Source organism: Eubalaena glacialis, chromosome 3 (assembly GCF_028564815.1).
Source record: "Eubalaena glacialis isolate mEubGla1 chromosome 3, mEubGla1.1.hap2.+ XY, whole genome shotgun sequence".
NCBI classification, from domain to species: domain Eukaryota; kingdom Metazoa; phylum Chordata; class Mammalia; order Artiodactyla; family Balaenidae; genus Eubalaena; species Eubalaena glacialis.
The window spans coordinates 186887471-186909803 of record NC_083718.1 but is presented as its reverse complement, the minus strand read 5'-3'; the positions used below and the strand labels follow the sequence as shown (position 1 = coordinate 186909803).

Here is a 22333-nt window from a genome sequence, read left to right as displayed (position 1 = left end):
AGTGGGGTCTGCTAGGTCCCTGTAGCTAATTTACACCCGTCAGGGTATAAAATAGCAGAGGCATAAATGAAAAGTCCAATTTCTTCAAATTTGCATTGTAAAACCATCCTTCAACTTCCTTGAAATAAATTTTACTATTTTATTAGTGCAAACAAAATGGTAATAAAACACTAATACAGCGCCTTGTATCCGGGGAAGAGCTAAAATTAACATAGAGCGAGCAGTGTTTGCTATTACATTCAATTACCTTTTTACTTGAGATTTACATTCTCATCCCCTTAATCTCCATAGTAGTGGCTTCAAAATCACCCCTCCCAGGCTCTGCCCTTCCGGAGCCACCACAGCTGGAAGCCAGGCCTCCTGCCCAGATGGTGCTCACGCTGGGCATGGCGCCTGCCCCTTTCACCACAGCTGCCTCTTGTCACAGGGTACCACTTCTCTCCCCTGCTCTTAATTTTCTCACGTCTCAGCCTCTGAGTACTCAAACCAAAGGGCTCTGACACGAGCCACATTCAGACATGCAGTTATCAGTAAGCAGGTGCACAGGGCATGGGCCGGGGGCATTGCTTGATGAGCCTCTAAAGGCTGTCCCCGGCACAAGAAAGGGGCAGGGAGCTAGCTCATGGGAGCCCTGGGAAAACTGGCATCTCTGGTTTGACAGGTTTGCTGCATGGCGCAGCTGGGGACTCTGGATTGTGGCAGGAAGCTCCGCCGTCCAAAAGTAGGAAGGGACGAGGAACCACTGGGTCCAGGCTCTTACTCTATCCATAGACAGCAAAGCTGAGGTCTTGGGAAGTGGCTGCTTGTGGGTGACAGAGGTGGGGCTAGAACCCCCTCATCCTGTCTCACCGTCCAGCACACGTTCCTCAGCAGAGACAGTCCCTGAAACCAGAAGACCAGTCACCCAACCACAGCCACAGAGCGTCTGACCCACCAGGAGGGTCCCTTTGTTTCCTGTAAGTGGACGCAAGCAGGATTCCTTGTCCTTGGGGACTGGTCAGCCTTGCCCTGAGCCATCGGGAGAGATGACCATGTTTCCAAGTGGCACAAAGACTCAGTCCTGGTTCCAAATCTGTCACTGACTAGCTATGTGATCTTAGACAAGGTACCTCCCCTCTCTGGGCCTCAGTTTCTTCATCTGTAAAACAAGCACAATCATCCCTGTGCTGCCTTCTCAGGAATGGTCACAGTGGCTGAAAGATCAGGAAGTCACATTAAAGCCCACGTAGCCTCGGAGGTTTGACAGCAAATCCGCTTCCGAGATGGCCTCGGCAAGGGCAGACCGGAGCCCTGGAATAAGGTCGACAGGGCTGGGATCCTCATCAGGGTCTCAGACTGGGGCACCTGAGTTCCAGGCCAGGCCACCTCAGACCGCTGTGACTCTGCCTTTAACCCACAAGCCTCCTTCTCTTACTGGTCACCCTGTTGCCAAAGAGCCTGGATTATTCCTACAAAATCCTTTGGAACTAATTCTGAAGAAAGAATTGCCAATCAGCCCAGGGTCCGGGCTGCCTGACAGGTTCACTAGGAGAACTGGTTTGGGGGATGGGGAAAAGGTAATATGGGAAAAAATAGATGTAAGCCCCCATAAATTTTACTTGGCCTGGCTATTACGACTGGGGGAAAAAGTGATTAAGACTAAAGGGGACACACGTACACACAATCACACTCACCCATAATCATATCACAATCACACAACCGCACATATAATTACTTACACAATCAATCTCTCTCACACACAATCACACAATCTCACATACACAGTCACACACATTCATACAATTTCACACAACCATTCACATAAATCACTCACACAATCTTACAGACAACCATATACAATCACTCACACACAATTTTACACATGTACAACACATGCAACCACACAACCACGCACACACACACAACTACACACACACACACCCATTCCCAACTCTCTCCTCCCAAGGTCTTTCTTCCTAAATCTTATTCTTAAAATGTCTTCCAGTGGACACTGGGAGGAACATTCTGGTCCAAACTGGTACAAGGCAAACCTGTCCTCACCCCTGATTCACATGAAATTCTGAACACTAGCACAGAGTTGCTTCTGGGACACCAGGAGGTCGGAACCTTCTTTAAACCCAACCGGAAGTGAGAGCAAAGGCTGTTGGCAGTTGGGCGGTACTGGCTAGAACAGCCAAGTGAAACGTTCATGTTCACCAGAGCCCAACCTGGCCGTCCTTGCTCCGGCCCTTCCTGCCTGGGTCCCTCCACTCCCACCCCCATCAAGTTCTAGTCCAGAGATGAGTGTCACGAAGTAGCTTTCATGTTCCACAAACAAAAGGCAAAACCCCCTGCAAGAGGCAACCCCACGCACAAAACGTGAGGCGTTTTATTCGGTTCAAACTGGTCCTCTGCATTTTTTCCTCCTTATTTTTTTCTCCCCACTGGGGAAACAAAAGAAAGTTTGTTGTTGAGGCTCAAACATTTCTTGGGCCTTGTCCGAGTTCTACCTTGTTTTTCTTTTCCTTTTTGTCTGCCCCCCACCCCACCCCGCCTTCCCTGCCTCCCCACCTTGAATAAATAAAGCACCCGAAGCTGGCACAGGCTGGTAAGGAAAGTACAAACTATCTCATAATTTTATAATTTTTTTTTTTTAATACACTGGCCTAGGGTTTTGGGCAAAGGACAAAAGCTATTGTTGAACAGCATAACACGAAGGTCTGAGTCACCGATACGCCTCGGCTTCTGGAGATCTCACAGGTTTCTGGGGCTGGCACAGCCGTGGGTGCAGGCGCCCTCTTGCCTGGCACTGTCCCGCCCCCTCCCCCTCCCTAGGGCTCCCTACTGGGCCCCCTACTGGGCCTACACGTTGGCTTTGTTGGTTTTTAATCATGGGGGGAATTTAAAGAAAATGTTGTGAAATAAAAAACAAATCACCGTCGTCCCATCACCCTCACTCTATCATCTTCATTTCGGAGGATTACCTTACAAGCTTTGTCCATACGCATTTGCAATTTTTATATAGTTTCTATCATGGCGTTCACAATACTTGGCCTTCAGTGTGTTTTGTTTTTTCACTCACGTAATAAACATTTTTCCATGTTTCGAAATCATCTGCAGGATCATTACTTGCATAGGTGACAGTATTTCTTCTGCCGTGTTATTCTTGGGCTGACGCTATGAGGCGAGATGGGGAGAAGGGGGCCGGGGAAGACCTCTCCTTGAACTGGATCATTTATCCACATGATTCAAACCAAGGTGGGGGCTTTGCCTGAGTGATCCGGATCACCTTGACCGTGGGGGCCTGGACTTGGAGTGTGTACCTGGAGGAAGGTGGAGGGAGCTCCACTGAAAACCTGCCCATCCTGTGCGGGCCCCCGAACGCCCGGGCCCCCGTGCCCAGAGAGATGCTGTTTCTAGCAATGGCCTTCATCCCCATGCTGACCTTCACCCTCCCCCAAACTGCACTTCCTCTTTATAAAGCGCCCTGGCAGCAAAAGGCCCATGACAACACTCGGCTCTCCATTTTTATATCTGAATATCTCAAAGCACTTAGCAGAGACTTTCATTTTCTCATTACCCCAAGGAGAGGAGGTCATTCGGGAAAATGGTACAAATATTCCCATTTGTCAAAAGCAAGAAGGAAGTGAGTTAAAAGGAAAATTCTACCACTTAACTGAGCAAAACCAACCCAGGAGGGAATACAGGGGTCTTTTTCACCACCCCATTCACCCAGTTTGCTTTCTCCAGTGCAACTTCTGGAACCTCATTACCGAAAAGATGGCTCCGGGCCAAAACCAGGTTTCCATTTTGCCGAGAATCAATCACTCTCCAGCGGCCCCAGCTCAGGAGACCCTCCCATCTCATCCTGGGTCTCAACCCAAATGATATTCTCTTATGATTATAATTATGTAGAATGTATATTACATACATACATATATATATATGTATGTATATATATATATATATATATATATATATATATATATATATATACATATATATATACACATATATACACAGACACCAAAGGAAAAAAACACCGGAAGGAAAAACACTAAATACTAAATGAAGTGGTGTTACCATAGTTCAATTATGGGTGAATTTTCTTCCTTTTATGTATTTTCAAAAACCGTTTAAAATAATGGTTATATTTTCCCAGTGTAAGGAGAAAAGCATGTGTGTCAGAGTCATATCAACCTGCATTCAAACTCCGATTCTCCTTTAACCAGCAGGGTGAACTCAGGTAAATTACTTAACCTCTCTGAGCCTTATTTCCTGATTGGGACAATGGGAATCGGACCACTACCTGCCTGTGTCCTTCAATCCCACAGAAAGTCACAGCACAGCATCTGACACATAGTTGGTGCTCGGTAAATGTCTATTTCCTTCCTCTTTTAATAAAATGAACATGTAAAACCAACTCAGCTCGCTTGCTGACCCTTGGAGACAAAAGCAGGACGCTTTACCTCCTCCCCGACTCCCTCCACATCCTTCATCCTTTCACGTGTCTCCCCTTCCCCCACCCCCAGCAAGGCCCCAGCACACAGATCTGAGGATGCTGGTCCTGGCTCTCCTGTGACTCACCTGGAGGGCGAGGAAGGGGGCTCTGGGATGAGAGGACGAGCCCCTCTCTGACCCCCTCCCCCAGGACCGGCCCAGGCGAGTCCCTCCGGGAGCAAACAGGCCTCGTGCAAGGACCCGGAGGACACAGAGGGTGATCCCCGGGTTTGAACCTTTGCTGGCAGCCGCCCTCCAGGAACAGGTGCCAGGCTGCAAAGGCCACCTGCACCTAGGGGAGAGCAGGGGCCACGCTCCCGACTCTGAGGAGAAGCCAAAGAGAAGCAAGATGGTGCCAGCATCTGGGAGGCGGTTCCTCCCTGGGACAGGCAGGCCAGGCCAGCCCAGGGGCTGCCACCTTGGGGATCCAAGAGTCCAGCCCTGGGCATGGCAAGCCTCCTCCCTGCTCCCTCCAGGGCTCCGTACTGGACCAACACGTTTGCTTTGCTGGTTTGGCAAGTATGCTTCAGCAAAATTCCAGGGGCCGCAGCCACTGGGCCGCGGCTCCAGCCTGGCCTAGGGTGTCCTGGAGCCCGAACACAGGGACAGGCCTGAGCCCTCCCCCTTCCTGCCTTCCTGATGACAGATGGGGAGGACGGAGTAGTAACAGTAATAGTAGCAATAATAGCTCCCCTTTGTTACCATGTGCCAGGCCTTGTGTCAAGTGCCTTACCAGCATTATTTCATTTAATCCTTGCAGCAACACCATACTATAGGCACTAGCCTTTAGGGAGGCGCCTAAAGTCACAGCACTAATAAATGAGGGACTAGGGATCTGAACCTGTGCATCTGACCACTGTTCTCTGGTGCCTCCGCATGGGGGCCTCTCCCAGCACAGCTGCTAAAGTAACGACACTCCACCAGGCCTTTTCCAGAAGGGGGCTCCTGGGAGGCATCCCCAGCCATGGGGGGATATATACACCCCAAAGAGCAGGCTGGAATTCTGCCAGAATGAGTGCTTCTCCTTGCCTCTTGCCCCCCAGGAAGAGGAGAGATGCCACACCTCCACCGAGAGAGGACAGTCTGACTAAAGAGATGCCATTTTACAAATATGGGGTGACTGGAGGAGCATCTGCGAGGTGGCACTATTTCCCTCCCTGCCTCTCTTGGTAACGTTTAAGTGGCAGGGGGGTGGGGGTCTAGGGACATGGGACCATTGGCAAGAGCCAGGTAGAAATAAATATCTGTCGGCTGATGTACCGGTGTGGACATGGTGGAGACGGAAGATACGGGGGGGCAGGGCCCACGGCACATACGAACCCTCAAAATCGCAAGCCTCCCTTGCAAACCAGGGATGATGCCAACTCCAAATGGTGCACCTTTTCTTTTCAAATTAAAACACGTCTCTGATGGGAGGCTGGCCGTGGGGAGGGCACCAGACAAGATCCCTGCAGCATGGGCCACCAGCTTTCCAGCTGCCAGCAGCAGGTCCATGGAAGCTGGTGGAGCCCAGCAGGGTGGGGGCCGGGTGGGCCACCCGAGGCAGACAGTCTCCAATCGTGCTGAGCACAGCACATCGCTTCATTCAGGAACCCAGAGTGAAATGTACAGCTGGGTCTAGAGTTGATTCAGCCCTTAACTCGTTCGGGATCGCTGGCGGAGCCACGGAGGCAAAGGGGAGTTTGGGGGTGGGGTGGGGTTACAGCAACCTGGGGGAGGGGGCTAGGCCATCCCTGGAGAAGGGGGCAGGAGGCTGCGGCAGAACCCCGGCTGATGACGTTGATACACACCAAAAGGAATCATAATTATTTTCAAACCCCCTCTCAAAACCAAACAAGCATTGGGAGTTCAGGGAGGGCTGAGCGAGTGTGTGTTAGGTGGGGGGTACGGCCAGGGGAGCTTGTTTTCTACCCATTGCCAGATTTTCATTTACTGTCAGCTCCAATCCATTCGGAACTCACTGACTCAATTGCCTTTTCACGGGGAAAGGAGCCTGCACAATGCAGGGGACTTTTCAGCTCCACATTAGCACACAGGGCACTGGGCAATTTCCAGGAATAAACACACACGTCCCTCCCAGAGGCCGCCAACCCCACCTCCACCCGCAAACAACCCAGCTAGCCCTGTCAGGGCCACATCTGCTCTCCCCCATTTTCCCCCCAAAACTATTTTTTTTTAATGTAGTTTGGCCCATGGAGAAGAGTGTGTGTGTGTATGTGTGTGTGTTACACACACACACACACACACACGGGCACGCTTATACATGTGTTGGAAGGGGTAGGGGGTCTAATTCACAAGTATAATACAAAGGCCTGCAAGAGTTAATTCTGGGGCAGTTTCAGCTCTTCCTTGTGCCGGAAAAAGGAGGGATGGGGAGAGATGGAAAGAAGGGATCCAAATTGGGATCTCAGAAGAAAGGGGTCTGGGAGGGGGCTCATTTAAAGTGCTGATTATGGAGAAATCAGCATTTGGTCAAGCAGTGTCCCTAAGAACTTAGCAGCCACAAAAGCTATTCAATAATCATTATGAAAATAATATCAACAACTATAATTATAATGATTATAATAAGAGTGGTCCCCATTTCTCAAGTGCTCGCTATGTGCCCAGCACTAGACTAAGTGCTGACACCCATCAACTCAGTTAACGATCGCAAGGACCCAATGAGATGGGTACTATCCACCGTTAGCCCAGTTCCACAGGGTCAGAGAGTTAAGACCCCTGCCCAAGGTCACAAAGACAGTAAGTGGGAGAAGGATTTTAACCCTGTTCTGCTGAACTCTAGCCCCACCTGCCCTGGGAGAGAGGAAACATGCGTGGAATCTATACAGAAGGCAGCCCCAGCAGGACGGAGGCCTTGGCTCCAGACAGGGAGGTCCCTTTGACATGTGGGTACATCCCAGCCGCCCATCACCAACCTCCTTCGCTGTCTCTTGGGGGCTCATCCGTTTAGCCCAGGCTCTGAGGGAAGCACCCTTCTGTCCAATAGAACTTTATGAGACGGAAATGTTCCTTCTCTGTGCTGCGTGCTATGGAGGACTTGAAATGTGGCTAGCTCATGGAAGAACTGAATTTTTTTTTTGGCTACGCCACGCGGCTTGTGGGATTTTAGTTCCCCCGACCAGGGATGGAACATGGGACCTCGGCAGTGAGAGCCCGGAATCCTAACCGCTGGACCGCCAGTGAATTCCCGAAGAACTGAATTTTTCATTTAACTTAATCTAAATTGCCACATGGGCTAGTGGCTACTGTAGTGAACAGTACAGATCCAGAATCCCTCTAGCTAGCCCTTTCCTTCCCAGCCCAAGAGCTATGTTGGAAATACATGAAAAGTAACCGAAGACAGAAACCTGGCCCAAGACACCCACCTTAGCCACCAAGCATCTCCTCCACTCTGTCATGGCCTTTCAAAAACCACTGGTCTGCCTCCAGCTAATCTGTCTCCCTCCCTCCTTTCCGTCTTTCTTTCTTATCTTTCCTTCCTTCCTTCCCTTCTTCCCTCCCTCTCATTCCTTCCTTCTGTTCCTCCATTTCTTTTCCCTCTCTCCTTTCCTCCCTCCCTCCCTTCCTTGCTTCCTTCCTATCTTTCTTTTCTCCCTCCCTCCCCTCCTTTCTTTCTTTCTTAGAAAAAAGCATCAGTTTAATTAGATAAATCCTCGAGCACGTGGCCTGGAGTTCGTCATGGAAATTAACCTGCTCCCAGATCTCAGATAGTGAAACAAGAACCGGGGTGTTTGGGCATAGCACAGTGAAATGGGAGAGGCCCATGGAGTTTCATACACCTCATCTTCCATAAGTGCCCCTCGCCCCTCCAGTGCTCCCGCTTCACAGCCCCCATGCCCTTGTCTCCTTAGGTCACTGCCGCCAGGCCTCCTCTGTTTCTGCTCCGGGCCCTTCCCTCCCCACCTCCACCCATGCCTGGGGAGTGCCCCCCCCCCCCGGGAGCAGGATCACCCAAGGGTGGGCTTAAACCTTGGCTCCATCCACATGACGCCCCTGCCCAGCTACCCTGGCTAGGCCTTCTTGCACTCCAGTTAGCTCCAGGTCATCCAGGGACCCACCTGAGGCTTGGCCCGAGGCTGGTCTGTTAATCATCGGATCCTTATCCCGTGGTCCCTACTGTGCGCTGCTCGCTGGGCTAAGCTCGGTTCGTGAAAGAAGGCTTCACATCAACCCTCAGCACGTGGCAGCTACAATCACTATCCTCTCATCTAATTCTCACAAGGTAGGAATTCCAACTCCCATTTTACAGACATGGAAACAAAGAATTAAAGGAATTCATTTGCCCAGTTGAGAGAAACAAAATTCACACCGGGCTCAGCAGCAGCTCTTAACCCTCTGCCAGCCACATGTCTCCACCACAGCAGAGCCTCTGCACACTCGCGGACCCTGGGGACCCCCGGCATTCAGCACTAGGCTCCCGGGCCACAGGAACACAGGTGGAGGCCACCGGCACACGGAGTGAGTTCCCAGGGTCTGCCCCCACCCTATCCCTCAAGCTCCAGGAACAGCCAATCTGGCCACAGTGGAAAAGAGAGACCAATGGCCCCTGCCCCACTTGGGCTGTGACTCTGAAAGTGGGCACAGTCTTACTTCTCATCCCCTTCTGATTCATCACCAAAAATACCAAGGCAGCCCAGAGAGGTAAAACACAAAATTCAGAATTTCCAACCAACACCATCGTGCACCACCCCTACCAGGGTCCCAGCCCCCAGATACGTAGAGAGCGGCTGCCCCACGCTCCCATCCACAGCACTCCCTGGAGGGCAGCAGATACGACCACACTCACCCCCACCTGGGTCTGGAAGACCACTTTACACGTCGTACCGTATCTAATCCTCACACCAACCCCACGAGGTAGGTCCTGTTATTCCCATTTTACAGGTGAGAAAACTGAGGCACAGGCTAGTTAAGTAACCGATGTAAGGGCACGACTTTGACCCCCCAGCTAGCTGGCTCCAGAATGCATAATCTACAATATACACAGCTCCTCACTGAATCCATGGCTCAAAACAGCTAAGCACACCGCACATCCTGAATGGGCTCCCCCATCCTGCCTGAAAAGCAACACCCACCCCCAACTCAGCCCCAAGCTCCCAGCGATTTCTGTGACTTGTTTTGGGGCTTAATATTGTGTTTTTGAGATTCATCCAGGTTGATACATTTAACTGTTCATTTTCTAAAGACTGAATTACACAACTTATTTACCACCCCCCCCCCAAAAAAGAACCAACCCACAACCTGGTACAAAAATGCAACCCCAGCACCACACAACACCCAGGCTCAAGGCTTTCTGGAATGGAATTCATAGGCATCCCCTTTGAGACTAATACCATATTATATAAAACGGGCTCATCTGACATTGGGGGCACCCTGCACTTGACAACACGACCATGATAAATTCTTCATCACGCTTAATTATTTCAAAGGACTTTCACAGCTACAAGCCCAGCCGACGGTCAGGGCAACCCTGTGAGGGCAATGGTGTCAGAGGCCATTTGATAAGAGAAGAAACTGAGGTTCAGAGAGGTCGAATGACTTGCCCAAGGCCACACGATGATTTACTGCAGAATCAGAACTGGAATGGGGTCTCCTGATGCTTACAACTAAGACCTCAGGGGAGCTCTGGACCACCTAAGTCTTACCCTGTCCCCTCATGCCAGACCAGGGATGCTGGGGCTTGGCCCATGGTCACCCCACCCACCAAGGATCAGATTTCCCTGAAATTCCCAAAGAAGCCTCCAGGACTAGTGGGCCCGGAAATGGCCCTCACATAGCGAGCTGCACAGCTGAGCTCCCCGGGGGCGAGGGGGGCGGGCAGAGCTGGAGACGCTGGCACAGCCCCCGTGGGTACTCTGCCAGCAATTAGTGCTGGGGAAGGGTGCCAGCCTGGCAGAGCTAATTCCCCCACCCCGTCTTCTCATTTACACACACACACACACACACACACACACACACATACACAGGCTTACCCACCCCGAGACCAGCAGCAGAGAGGCAGCGCAGCTTCCTTTCGGTAAATCTCGTCAGCAAGGCACACGCAGGGCACGCAATTTGGTCATTACTGCTTTTAAACAGCAGAAAAGCAGAATCCACCCGCCATTAACCCGTCCTGCTCTCCCTCCGGGCTTCACCAGCTCAGTCATCAGCCTTCATCTCTAACTCCCACGCACCCCCTTTTGCATGCTCCCCAGAAGTTACTCTCCAAAAGAAAGAGTTTAAAAACACACACACACAAAAAAAACCTGACTACAGTAAGTCAAACCTGAACTGTGCCTCCCTGCCCACCACTGTCCCTAGAGAAAACAATCAGTGGTTCTGACATGATCTTGGCTAAGACCCTTCAAACACCCCAGGAACCCGAGACAATGCCAGCCGGATGAGGGGGAGGTGGCCTTTGGCCCAGAGAAGGGCAACTACCTATCAGGTGTGGTGCTTCAGATGGGCGCCTGAGCGTTGGCCCTGATCCACCTGCAGGGGCCCAGTGGGTGTCACACTTTGACATGGCTCTGCTCTCCAGGTACTGAGGCCGGCAGGGGTGGGAGTGGCGGTGAGAACTGATTTTGCCTCATCACTGCCCCCCTCCCCCTATAGTCCTGGAGAATTGGAAAGAAGTCCACCAGAGCAAGGGACCCTAGAGGGTCCTTGGTTGGGTTTATAAGATCTGTGAAACCCCGCCAAGTATGAGCAGTATTTATGCTTATGAGATTTTTTTATTAAGAGGATTCTCCAAGGGGGCACATGAACTCAAAAGGGGAAGAAGCAGAGACTGCCCTCCCCCCCACCATGGGCTCAGCAGTGCCTCATGCCCAAGCGGCAGAGAACACAGGGCTGAGCTCCAACTGGCCCTCCTGTAAGTGGCCCTGACCGGCTGCCTTCCCCCCACGGAAGCTGCCCCTGGCCTCCTCCTCGCCTTGCCTGGAAGCTGCTCATTGGGAGCGCCGGCCGCAGGAGCCATGCCATGGCCCCTGGGCCCGTGCACACTCGCCCTCCTGCCGGTCAGCCAGGGCTGCCCAGACCCGGCAGAGGACGGGCACAGCGGAGCCCACCAGCGGGGAGGAGAGAGGAAGCCAGTGGCTGCTCGTCTTGGAAAACCTCGAAGATCCTCTAAGCCACCTAGTGTCCGGAGCTGAGCTCTGGCCGCTGCTCTGTCCCTCCCGCTTCCCAGAGCAGACAATGCAAGGGAGCCAGAAGGAGCAGGACAAGACCCCGGGGCCTCCTCCGGGAACCCGAGGCCAGGGGGCAGGGGCTGAGCTGGCTGGGGAGCCCGTGCCCAGGAGGGAGCAAAGGCCCTGTGGCCCCTGGCCTCCACCCCAACCCAAAGCAGGGCGGGCCCAGGGTAGAGGTTCCCATCACCCTGCTCCTTGTCCCAGCAAGTCACCCTCTCCTGGAGATCCCCAGTGTCATCTCTGACACCATCTCACTGGGGCTCCTCTGGGTGTCCCCCACCCCAGCTTCCAGGCCTCCTGCAGAGCCCCCCAGACCCTGGGCCTGCCACTCCCCCAGGGCTGCTTGGGCCCCCTGCCACCCCCTCCTCTGCTCTCTCTTTTCTCTGTGTCCTCAAGACTCCTCTCACCTTGAGAAGTGTTAGGATTACCCAGCATTTACACTCAATGCTCTCCTTTATTCCTTAAGACTTATTAAGAATGATAATGAGTTCCGAAGGAGCCACACATCTCCCTCTCTCTCTCTCTCTTCTCCATCCTTCCCTCTCTCTCTCTCTCTCTCTCCCCCCCTCATCCCCCTCCTTTGCTCTCTTTCTCTATGTATCTTTTCCACCAAAGACACACAGGACAAATCCAGACCAAAAGGAAAAAAAAAAAAATTCCAACAATATGGAACAAGGGCACTTGAGGATTTATATTCAACAAATCCCTCTCTCTTCTTCCCTCTCTCCAGTTGTTCTCAATTATTCAGATAAAAAAACAAAAACAAAAAACAAACTCCCCCTTCCCTTCCCACCGTCCCGGCCACCCTGGCTCTGCTGGACTTTGAACAGGGGGAACAGGAGAAGGCCCGGCCTGCCTGTACACCCTTGTTAACGTGCAGCTCTTAAACGGTTGATTAATTTTTGCAGAATTTACGACAGGCTTTAGCTTCCCCCCCCTGCTCCCCCGACACTGTGGCCTCCGAACCACAGCACCTTAACTTGGTGAAGTTGAAGGGGGCAGAGATGGGGGTGCCCACCCTCTCCAGTGGTCTCACGTGGCTGGAACCACGGGCCACCTGGCAACAGAAGGAAGACGCACTGATGCCAAAGGCCAGGCAGCAGGCAGACCCACTCATGGAGCGGCGTGGCACCCACAGGGGAGACCACCAGGCAGCCAGAAGCCACGGCTAACTTTTGGCGATTTGGGATTTTAAAATTCCAAAATGAGGAAGCCAGCAGAAAGTAGGCAGAAGGGAAACAAAGGCTCCCTCGGAACTGAAAAGGATGCCCACATTCGCGCCCACCCACACACCACGCATCCCGGCAGAGGGACCGGCCTTATCGGTCTGCCGGGCTGCCCTTCAGAGAAGGGGAAGAACAGATCCTAATGAAATTACGGTTTTTAAAATGTCTATAAATTAAATCTCTCTCTCTCTCTCTCTGTGAATCTCCCCCTGAGCTCCCTCCTCTACAAGGCTTGTTTGCCTCTCCTCCGTTCCCTCTGCCCGTGTCTGTTTTTCTGATATAGACATCAAGAGGTTACGGGCTCAATTACAAGTCCGCTGGAGTCTCAGCATCAGACTTGCCTGGCCTTCTCTTCTCCTCTTCAGAAACCAGATACCAAATAAATCTCTCTTCTGCTTTATATTTTTATTTTTAATGCCAAAAGCCTGAAGATTCATTCAGTTGACTCACAGCCTTTTTAAACTTACTTCAGATGGGGGAACTATCCTTTTTCATTGTGTCCAGGTATAAATATAATATAAATGCTTTTCTCTTTATTTCATTCCCCTTTCTTAAGGACACACACAAACCCTTGGCTACACCTGAAATTTCAAAAACAGGGGCAACAGCATATAAATGTGCCTAATTAATGCATGTCTGTTGCGGGGCTGCTGGAGAATATCAGTTGGACACATAGGATATTTCTAAAGTTACCAGGTGACATCATAAGGCTTATTAGCAAAAGGTCCATTTGAAAAGGGTGGAACATAAATGGTGATTTTTTTTTTTTTAAAGGAAAACATTGCTTCTACCCTCCCCGATATGGAAGAGAGATGGGCCATCTATATCATTTTACATCCTCAAAAGCTGCCCACCCCCCCCAAAAAAAGAAAAAAGTTTAAAAATCCAAGTCATAATCAATCATCATAGCTGTTGATTCCTGAGAAGCAGAAACAAGCTCTGAGTTGTAGGTCTAAGGGGAAAAAACAAAAACAAACCCCCGCTATAATGCTGGAAATACTAGCCAGAAGGGATTCCAAAAGGCAGTTTTCTAGGAAAAAGCACTTGAAACAAAGGCTGGAGAAAGCTGAAGTTCAAGGTGAATTGAAAAGAAAAACTTTGTCTTTCCAATTAACTAGACTGGGAAAAGGGGGCGGGGGGGGGGTGGGCCCGGTGGGGACGGAACATTACTACCGACTCATTAATTCCTTCCTGTACACAATTTAATTAAATTCCTCTAAATACAGGAGAAATACTCATTTTGGAGTGCCTCCCCCCCACCTCAAAAACAAATTCCTTCAGGTTACTCCCCCCATGCCAGCACTTCCCCTGCTGTACAACCTTCAAATGGATTTCCAACCCAGGCGTGGACTGCACTGCCCTCGGCTGCAAGAATGACAGCCTCATATATCTGAAAGCTGACACTTTAGCTTTTAAAAGAAATGGGGGAAAATAAGCTGTTGACATCTTGGTTAAAGTATTTTCTTGTTCTAACTCATGTTCTTATGTCACTGGGCTAAAAAAGAGAGAGAGAGAAAGAGAGAGAGAGAGAGAGAGAAGAGAGAAGAGAGATATGACTTTCCTTGAATGATCTGTTTAACCTAAGCCAGAGGAAAAAAAAGAAAGTCATTAATTACTTATGTGAGCTATTGCTTCAGAAAGACAATAAACCTGCCCGGTCGCCATGGATATGACATATTTGCTCTGAAAACAACACAATAATTAGCAAAGGGGAAAGATACAAGGAGAATATGCAAACTCGTGAGTTTAAAGCCACAGTGCTCTTTTCTACCGGTAAGCCTGTTCTGTTTGCAATCCAAATCAAACACATTTTTAAAATATAGCAGAGAGGGAAATAACAGGAATGGGTCCTCTCTCCTCTGAGCTGAGAAGTAACAACCACTCCATCCTCTTCCAAAATAAAATAATATAAAAGAGAACCAGGATGGCAGAAGGAGAAAAAAAAGTCAAGTATTGCCTCTGTTTTATTTCCTATAGCAGGGGTGGAGTCTGAGGTTTGTTTTTTTCTTTTCTTTTTTTTTTTTTTAAGTGTGCTCTTATTGAGCATTGGGTCTTCTGGCCAGATACAAATTTATTTATAAAAGCCAAATGCCCTGTGTGCGGCTCATCCCTCCCCAAAGTAAGTGGAAATGTGAAGGGGTGGAGGTGGTGGGCTCTAGTTGAAAAAGCAAAACAGTACACTCAGAAAGCATCAGCTCCAGAGAGGGACATCCACTCCCTCACCTCCAAGAAAACGGAACCCAGGCCTTACTTTAATATTAAAAATGCATTAAATGGTTTTACCTACAACTCAGTCCCAGAGGATCATTAGGAAATGCAATCGCTTTGTATCATATCTGTCAGTGTGATAAATATCTGAGTTCAGAGTGGGTTTGCAATTTTTCAGAGTGTCACAAACCAAGATAATTTTTTTTTGCCTTACTTTCTTAATTCACTGTACCCACCCCCTCAAAGTCACAAGTCTACAGAAAAATACCTGAGGAGAGGAGAAGAGGGAAAAGGAGGAAAAGTTGATATGCTCTCATACACCAGAGGTTACTGATATTCCCCTAAAAAGTAGAAAAATTGAGACTTTAAAATATTTGGGTGAGAATTTTTTAAAAAAATTTAAAGCACTCCATTAGGTTTGAGTAAAAACTCCTTTTCCCCTCTTCCCAGAGGCTAATTTTCCAAAAACAGATGGTCAGGATCTAAAAGAGAAGCAAATATACCTCAACCCCCGCAGGCAGAGAAATCTAACTTTGAACTTCTTTTTAAATTAAAAAAAGTGTGTGTGGGGGGGGGGCAAGATAAACTATTAATAAGTATGAAAAATTAGCTGAGCTACAAGTTTTGTTTTTCTTATGCAAAAAATTCTTTAAACACAAGGGGAGCAGATATATAGGAGAGGTTCACATTTGACTGACTTCCTTTTTTTTCACAACAGTTTGTTTTTTGTTTTTTTAGATTGAACTCTTTGATCTTGAAAGAATTTTGCTCTTATATTATGGGGGAGAAGGGGGTGGTGGTGAAATGATCTGTTTTAAATGATGATGCAACTTAGGGATCAAAGCCTTGGCTTTCTTCTAGCCATAATAGGCTGTACTTGCCACAAAGCGTGAGTCTCCGGGCTTCTCTCCTTCGTAAGAAGGAAATAGAATGCACCGAGACTCAGAGAAAGACGCAAAGTGTCTGCAAGGTGCAAAGTCTAGAAAACAAAACAAAACAAAAGTCAGGGAAAAAGAAAAAGGAGAGAGATACTGCCCCTTTAAACGTTTTAGTGCATATGGAGTTTGATTTCTGAAAGAGATCAGTTTAACATCTCCATAGAAACCAGCAACAGATTATCATCAACAGAATAAATAACTAGTCTAATAAATTAAACAGGAGGCATAAGATCGCTGGAAACCTGATTACTGAAGTTCAACAATATTCCCCATAAACTCTCGTTAACCGCCTCTAAGGTGGCTAACAAGATGGAGTTGGGGGGGGTTGTCAATCTCTCCAATTCGCCGGATTCCGGGCAGAGAGACCGTGGCCGCTGCCGGGAAGGAAAAAGTTCCCCACCCTGCCCTGGAGAGGGTCTCAGAGCTCGAGTGAGGTGAAAGCCATAATGCCGAAGTTTGGGAAGTGGGAAGGCAGCTGGGCGTCAGCGGAGGCAGTGCGAGTCGCCGGAGATGGCGCGGGACGCGACGCCCGCCCGGGACGCACCGCCTCGCCGCCACCAGGGCGCAAACCCGGAGCTTTGCGCTCGGGCGCCGAACGGCCCAGCGCCCCCTCTGGGCACGTGGAGCGCAGCCCGGGCGCAGCCCCCGGGGACCAACTACCCCCCTCACCACGCCCGGCGCAGCTGCTCCTGCTCAGCCCGGACAGCTCCCTTTAGGACGGCGACGTGTGTGTGTGTGTGTGTGTGTGTGTGTGTGTGTGTGTGGCGTGCGTGTGTGTGTGTGTGCGTGTGCGCCCGCGCGCGCGCCGTGGGGTGGGTAGGCGGGCAGGCGCACCAATCTACCCGGCGATCTGTTTTCCAGTCTCCTCGCGCGCTCTCATCGCGCGTCTGTACCAGGTTAGAGGCGCCCTAAATTTACCAACTTTGCCCGGCGATTATCCTGGCTTTTTCCCCCTCGCCGCCCCCATCTCTTTGAGTGTACGGGGTGTTGGCGGGACAACCACACGCTCTGAGGGTCGTGGCCCCAGGCTCCGCCCGGGCAGCGACGCATAACCCCGTGTTGCCCCTTGATCCAGCCGGGTTTGGGGGAGCTCCAGGCCCGTTGGAGGGGTGTTTTGCTGCTTTGCTGGCGGACAAATCATACACACCGCACACGCGCCCGCACCCTCCCCAGCGTGACTGGAAGGAGGTCCTCGCCGCACCCAGGGGCCGCTTCCCAAGCTGAAGCCGGGTCAGGAGAAAGAAACTTGTGTGGAAGGGTGAAGCGTCCCCCTGCCTCCCTCGGCACGCCATTCCTCCCCCAACTCCGGACCCGGGTCGGGGATGACTTGTAGGAAGAATCTGCGCCCACCCCCTAGAGAAAAATCTATTATTATTATCTTAATCTACGCCCCCAAAGTGTCCCTCCCGCCGTGATTGACGGCGCATACACCTGTTCCCCTCGCCGAGGAGCTTCCAGCGCTGGGGACAGACATTCGCCCAAAAGCTCTGCAGCGGCCCAGAGCCCGCCCGCCGCCCTCGCCCGGCCAGCCCCCGCCCGCCGCCCCAGTGCGCCCCTGCCCGTACCTTGCCAACCCAGCGGCCGCCCCCTCCCCTCCCAGGCCCGGCTCCCCAGCCCGTCCGCTGCCGGCCGCGCTGGCTTCGGAAAGAGAGAAAGAACAGAAAGCAAAACTTCCTGGCGGCCGACGGCCATCAGCTGCACATTCTGCAAATGCCACCGAGTAAAAATAAACCGGCCGCCGCTCCGCCCGGCCGGCTCACCCCGGGCGCACGACTCGGCCCCCTGCCCCGGGACTGTCGGTCCGGCCGATCCCCCATTCCCGTGCGCCCCCTGGAGCCCCGCTCCCCGACACTCCTCCACCAGCCACCACGCGCTCCTTTGCCCTGAAACTCGACCCCAAGTGACCGGGCAGCCCGGCCCTCTCCCCTTCGGTGCCCCTCCGTGTTCCCACAAACTACCATTCTACGTCCTCCGCCTGGTGCCTATTTTAGCCGTGCGCCCCTGGATTCAGGGCTCCCTTTCCCCAACTGTTGAGCCCCGGGGTCACCCTCAGCCCACCCTTGGGGGCACAGACCCCACCACACCCTCGCCCACCTCGGCCGAGCCCCCTGAGAGTGCACGGCTCCACCCGCCCACCGGCCCGCCGGCCGGGCATCCCACGTCCCCGGGCGCAACTTCTCTCCCAGAGCACACGACAACCGCGGCAACTCCCCCGAACTTTTCCCGGGACCCAGGCGGGCTCCGGCCGACAGTCACACGGCCCTGAGCCGGCATCCCGGCTCCCTGTGCCCAGCACTGCCAGCCCTGCACCCGGAGAGGCTGGGGTGGGGGTGGGGGTGGGGGCAGTGAGGCGCTCCACTTGCCGCGCCCGGAGCAGCGCACTTGAGACAAACTTCCCAGGCACAAATGAAAAAGGGGGCGCCGCTCCCCCCAGCCAAGCAACCTCTTGCCTTCGTTTTCCCACCAGGAGGCACCCCCTGGCACCCCGCGCCTAAGTGAACACTGCCTACCTCTGCCGGTAGCACCTACACCCTGGTACTGGGGCACAAGAGTCGGCTGGAGGGGTTCCCCACCCACCCCCTTCCCTTGAGCAAAGTCTTGCAAAGTCACCCCAGGCGCCCCTCACCCCTGCCTCCTTCTCTGCCCTGGAGAGCGCACGAACCCCTGCAGCTCGGGAGGTTGAGGGGGGGAGCGTAGGGGGAAGGAGTGATTACTGGGTATTGGCGAGCACCTGCCCCCCCCCCGGAGCCCGCAGCGCGGGGGGCGCCCCCACCCTATTTGCAAAGTCCTGCACTCGCGCCTGGCACCTCCCCCTCTTCTCCCTTACCCCGCCGCCCCCTCAGTTGGAGTAAGTGACCCCCAGGAGCAGCAGCCCTCCCCTCCCCCGGAGCCGCGCACTGGGCATTCCCTGGCCGCGGCGGGCGACGCGCCGCCCCGCTCCCGGGTGCCAGCGCTCCGTGCCCCCTGCCTCCCGCACGGCCGGAGTTGGGTGGCAGCCGCCGCTCGCAGGCTGGCTGGCTGGCTGGCTGGCTCTCTCGCTCGCTCGCTCGCCCGCTCCCGGCTGCAAGCGGCAGCCCCGGGGGTGGGGGGCTGCACCCGGACAGGGGGCGAGGCGGGGAAGCACCCCGGGAGGCCCGCGGAGCTGAGGGGCGTGGGGGGGGCCGCGGCGGAGGGAGCGCCGAGTCTCTTACCTGCACTTGGGGCGGCTTTGGGTGACTTTCCAAGTCCGGGGGAAAAATGTGTGTGTGTTTGGGATGGAGCGCCGCGGGCGCGCATGCGCTGCCCAAAGTTGCCTGATCCCGGATTTTTCGCTCCCAGTCTCTGCTCTCGCCCGCTGTGATTAAGGAATTCTCCGCGGCCGAGCGGGCGAGTGGGTGGCAAGCAAAACCCGGGCCGGATCGCGGGGCCGGGCTCCGCTCCACCCTCACACCCCCAGACCTTCCCCTCCCGGTTTCTTCCCACCCACCGCCCCGCGGAGCTCGGCGGGCGCGCGCGGCGAGACGCGGCCTGCGGAGCAGATCTGAGCGCGCGGCTCCCTTTTGCAGATGGAGAAGCTTTCTCCACCCCGGACTGAGTGGAGCAAAGGCGGGGGGACAAGAGAGGAGAGACGGGAGTGGGTTACTTTTCACCTGTTCTGAACCCCGGGAGCCAGTCTGCTTCCCACTTTTCCTCTGAAGAACTAGCTCTTTCCTGCAAGTTAGAATGTTAGAATTGTCGAACCCAAAAGAACGTGATGTCCTCACTGTTTTGATATCCGCTTTGCACTTATTCTTTGCAAGGGAGTTTTTCGTTCAGTCCATTGTGCAAGAAATAAATCCTTAAGTGAACAAGATAAGCCGTGACGAATGAACCTGGGGCCGGGCCGTGGGGCGGGGGGTTGGGGGGGTACAGATAATGAACATTAAAACAAAAGAATAATATTATTTCAGAGAGTGAAAGGATCATGAAGAAAATAAAACAAGGCAATAGGATAAAGGGTATCTTGGGAGAGCTAATTTCCCCGGCCCAAGTGAGAAAGAAGGCCTCTTTAAGGGGGGACCTTCATACTCCATTGGAGATCAACCTCCCTTTTCTCCCTTTGCCCACCCTGCCCACCTCCCAGGAGGTTTGAGGTGGCCACGCCAGCCTGAGCCTGGAGGTCAGCAACGATGGCTCTGGTCCTGGCTTTCTCAGCCTGGCCAGTGCCCATCCCAGGACTGACCAATCACTGTACCTGTTTTCCCTTCTGAACAAGGACAGAATGGAAATAGACTTGAAAGAAAGGAGGAAACACTCCCATGATGAGATAAGGAGAAATTGACCACAATAGTAAACAAATAGCTAAATGACTCGTTGAATAAATGAATAAAAATTGAAAGTATGACCAGCAGCTTTGAGAAGTGTTCAACAGAAAGCCTTAAACTAGGAGGAAATGCCACAGGCTGGTAAGCACTGTTGCAGGCTGGTAGACTTCGGGGCCTAATCTGCAAGGTTTCAGCAAAGCCTCTCAGGACTAGTGAGGCGTAATGACCTGAGAAGTGGTGTTCTAACTTTTGATTCTGGGCTCATTCCACTTCTGGGACAGTGTAAAGACATGGTTAACAGCTTGGGCTTTGGGGTCAGACCCCAGCCACTTACCAGCTGGGTAACCTTGAGTAAGGCATTTGACCCCTCTGTGCGTCGGTTGCCTCAACAGTAAAATGGGGATAATAATTGTACTACTGCCCGGGTGTGTTGAGAGGCTAAAATGAGTTAATGCAGGAAAAGTGCCTGGGCCAAGACAGTGATCGATAAATGCCAGTAATTGTCGTTGCTCCTTGGGACATCCAGTGTTCCCTCTCCTCATTTCTTCCTGCCCTCTCTCCCTTCCTTCTCCTCTTCTGTCCGTTTTTTCTCCAGCAACAGTCCTGTACTCATTCATTCATTCCCCAGGCATTTGCCGAGCCCCAGTGAAGAGCACATCCTCACCGGGGCTGGGGAGACAAAAATGAACCAACAGGGACTTCCCTGGTGGCGCAGTGGTTAAGAATCCGCCTGCCAACGCAGGGGGACATGGGTTCGAGCCCTGGTCCAGGAAGATCCCACATGCCACGGAGCAACTAAGCCCGTGTGCCGCAACTACTGGGCCTGCGCTCTAGAGCCCGGGAGCCACAACTACTGAGCCCACGTGCTGCAACTACTGAAGCCCGCGCGCCTAGAGCCCGTGCTCCGCAACAAGAGGAGCCACTGCAGTGAGAAGCCCGTGCACTGCAAGGAAGAGTAGCCCCCGCTCGCGGCAACTAGAGAAAGCCCGCGTGCAGCAACGAAGACCCAACGCAGCCAAAAATAAATAAAATTAAATCTTTTTAAAAAAAAAAATGAACCAACAGGCCTTGCCTCTGAGAAGCTGGTTGAGGAGTTTGCTGGTCTCTCCCCTCCCCCCTTTCCCACTATAAGGCTCTTCCCCCCCCCACACAAGCCAACAGCTGCATCTCACCCATCACACTTTTATTAAAACATTTATTCTTCCCTCCATTTTTTCTCAGATGCTTCACAATCCTTCCCCACCCCCCGCCAAGGAGTCTTTCTACCTCCTGTGAAGGAAACGCATCTGGGGTGGGGGAAACTGGAAACAGTGGCAAGCCTGGGAGGGGAAGGAGGACATTGGCGTGAGGTGAGAAGGGAGGCCTCCTCTTCCTTTCCCAACCACCACCCCCCACTCAGAAAAAAACCTAAAACAAAGCAAAAGGCTGGGAGAAAGCACCACACCCAAAAAGCAGCCCCGGCCTCGAAAGCCTCTAGTGCCTTGTTCCCCAGACCCAACTCGCTTTGCAGGGACTGAAATCAGATGGTCTTTTCCTCATTTGCTTCATTTTAGCATTTCCTGAGCTTTCCCTAAAATAAAATACAAACTCTTTCCCATGGTCAGCAAGATCTGACCACTGCCTGCCCTTGGACCTCACCTCCCTCCACCCTCCCCTCGGTCACATTGTCCCGACACACTAGCTTCTTGCTGCCCTGGAAATCACCAAGCCTGTCCCTACCTCAGGGCCTTTGCACTTGTCCCCTCTGCCTAGACTGCCCCTCTTTCGGCTGCTTCCTTGTATCATTCAGGCCTCTGCTCGCATGTCACCTCCTCAGGGAGGCTTTCTCCCTAAAGTAGCTCCCCAGCCTTTCTCTCTCACTTTACCCTGTTTGAGTGTCTACAAAGATTTTGCTTATTCATTTGTTTCCGTATTTCCTGTCCAGCTGCCCCTGCTAGAATGGGAGCTCCTTGGAGGCAGGGACTTTGTTCTGTGTCCCCTCGTGTCCTCCGCACCTCAGCCTGGCACCTAGTAAGCCCTCGCTCTCTGGGGTG

General features: G+C 52.5%; 2 protein-coding genes across 3 annotated transcripts in view; one reads left to right on the top strand and one right to left on the bottom strand.

Moving 5' to 3' along the window:
* Positions 1 to 19271, bottom strand: part of CASZ1 (castor zinc finger 1) — a 147770-nt gene extending 128499 nt beyond the window's left edge. For both annotated transcript variants that reach the window (XM_061184980.1, XM_061184984.1), the window contains exon 1: positions 19209 to 19271. The gene's annotated coding sequence lies outside the window, so the exon portion shown is untranslated. The remainder of the gene's footprint in view (positions 1 to 19208) is intronic.
* LOC133087285 (basic proline-rich protein-like) lies at positions 17340 to 18283 on the top strand. Its single transcript, XM_061184125.1, has 2 exons — positions 17340 to 17346; positions 17469 to 18283. The coding sequence occupies exons 1-2, from the start codon at positions 17340 to 17342 to the stop codon at positions 18281 to 18283; spliced, it is 822 nt and encodes a 273-aa protein (XP_061040108.1).
* Positions 19272 to 22333: the final 3062 nt, after the last annotated feature.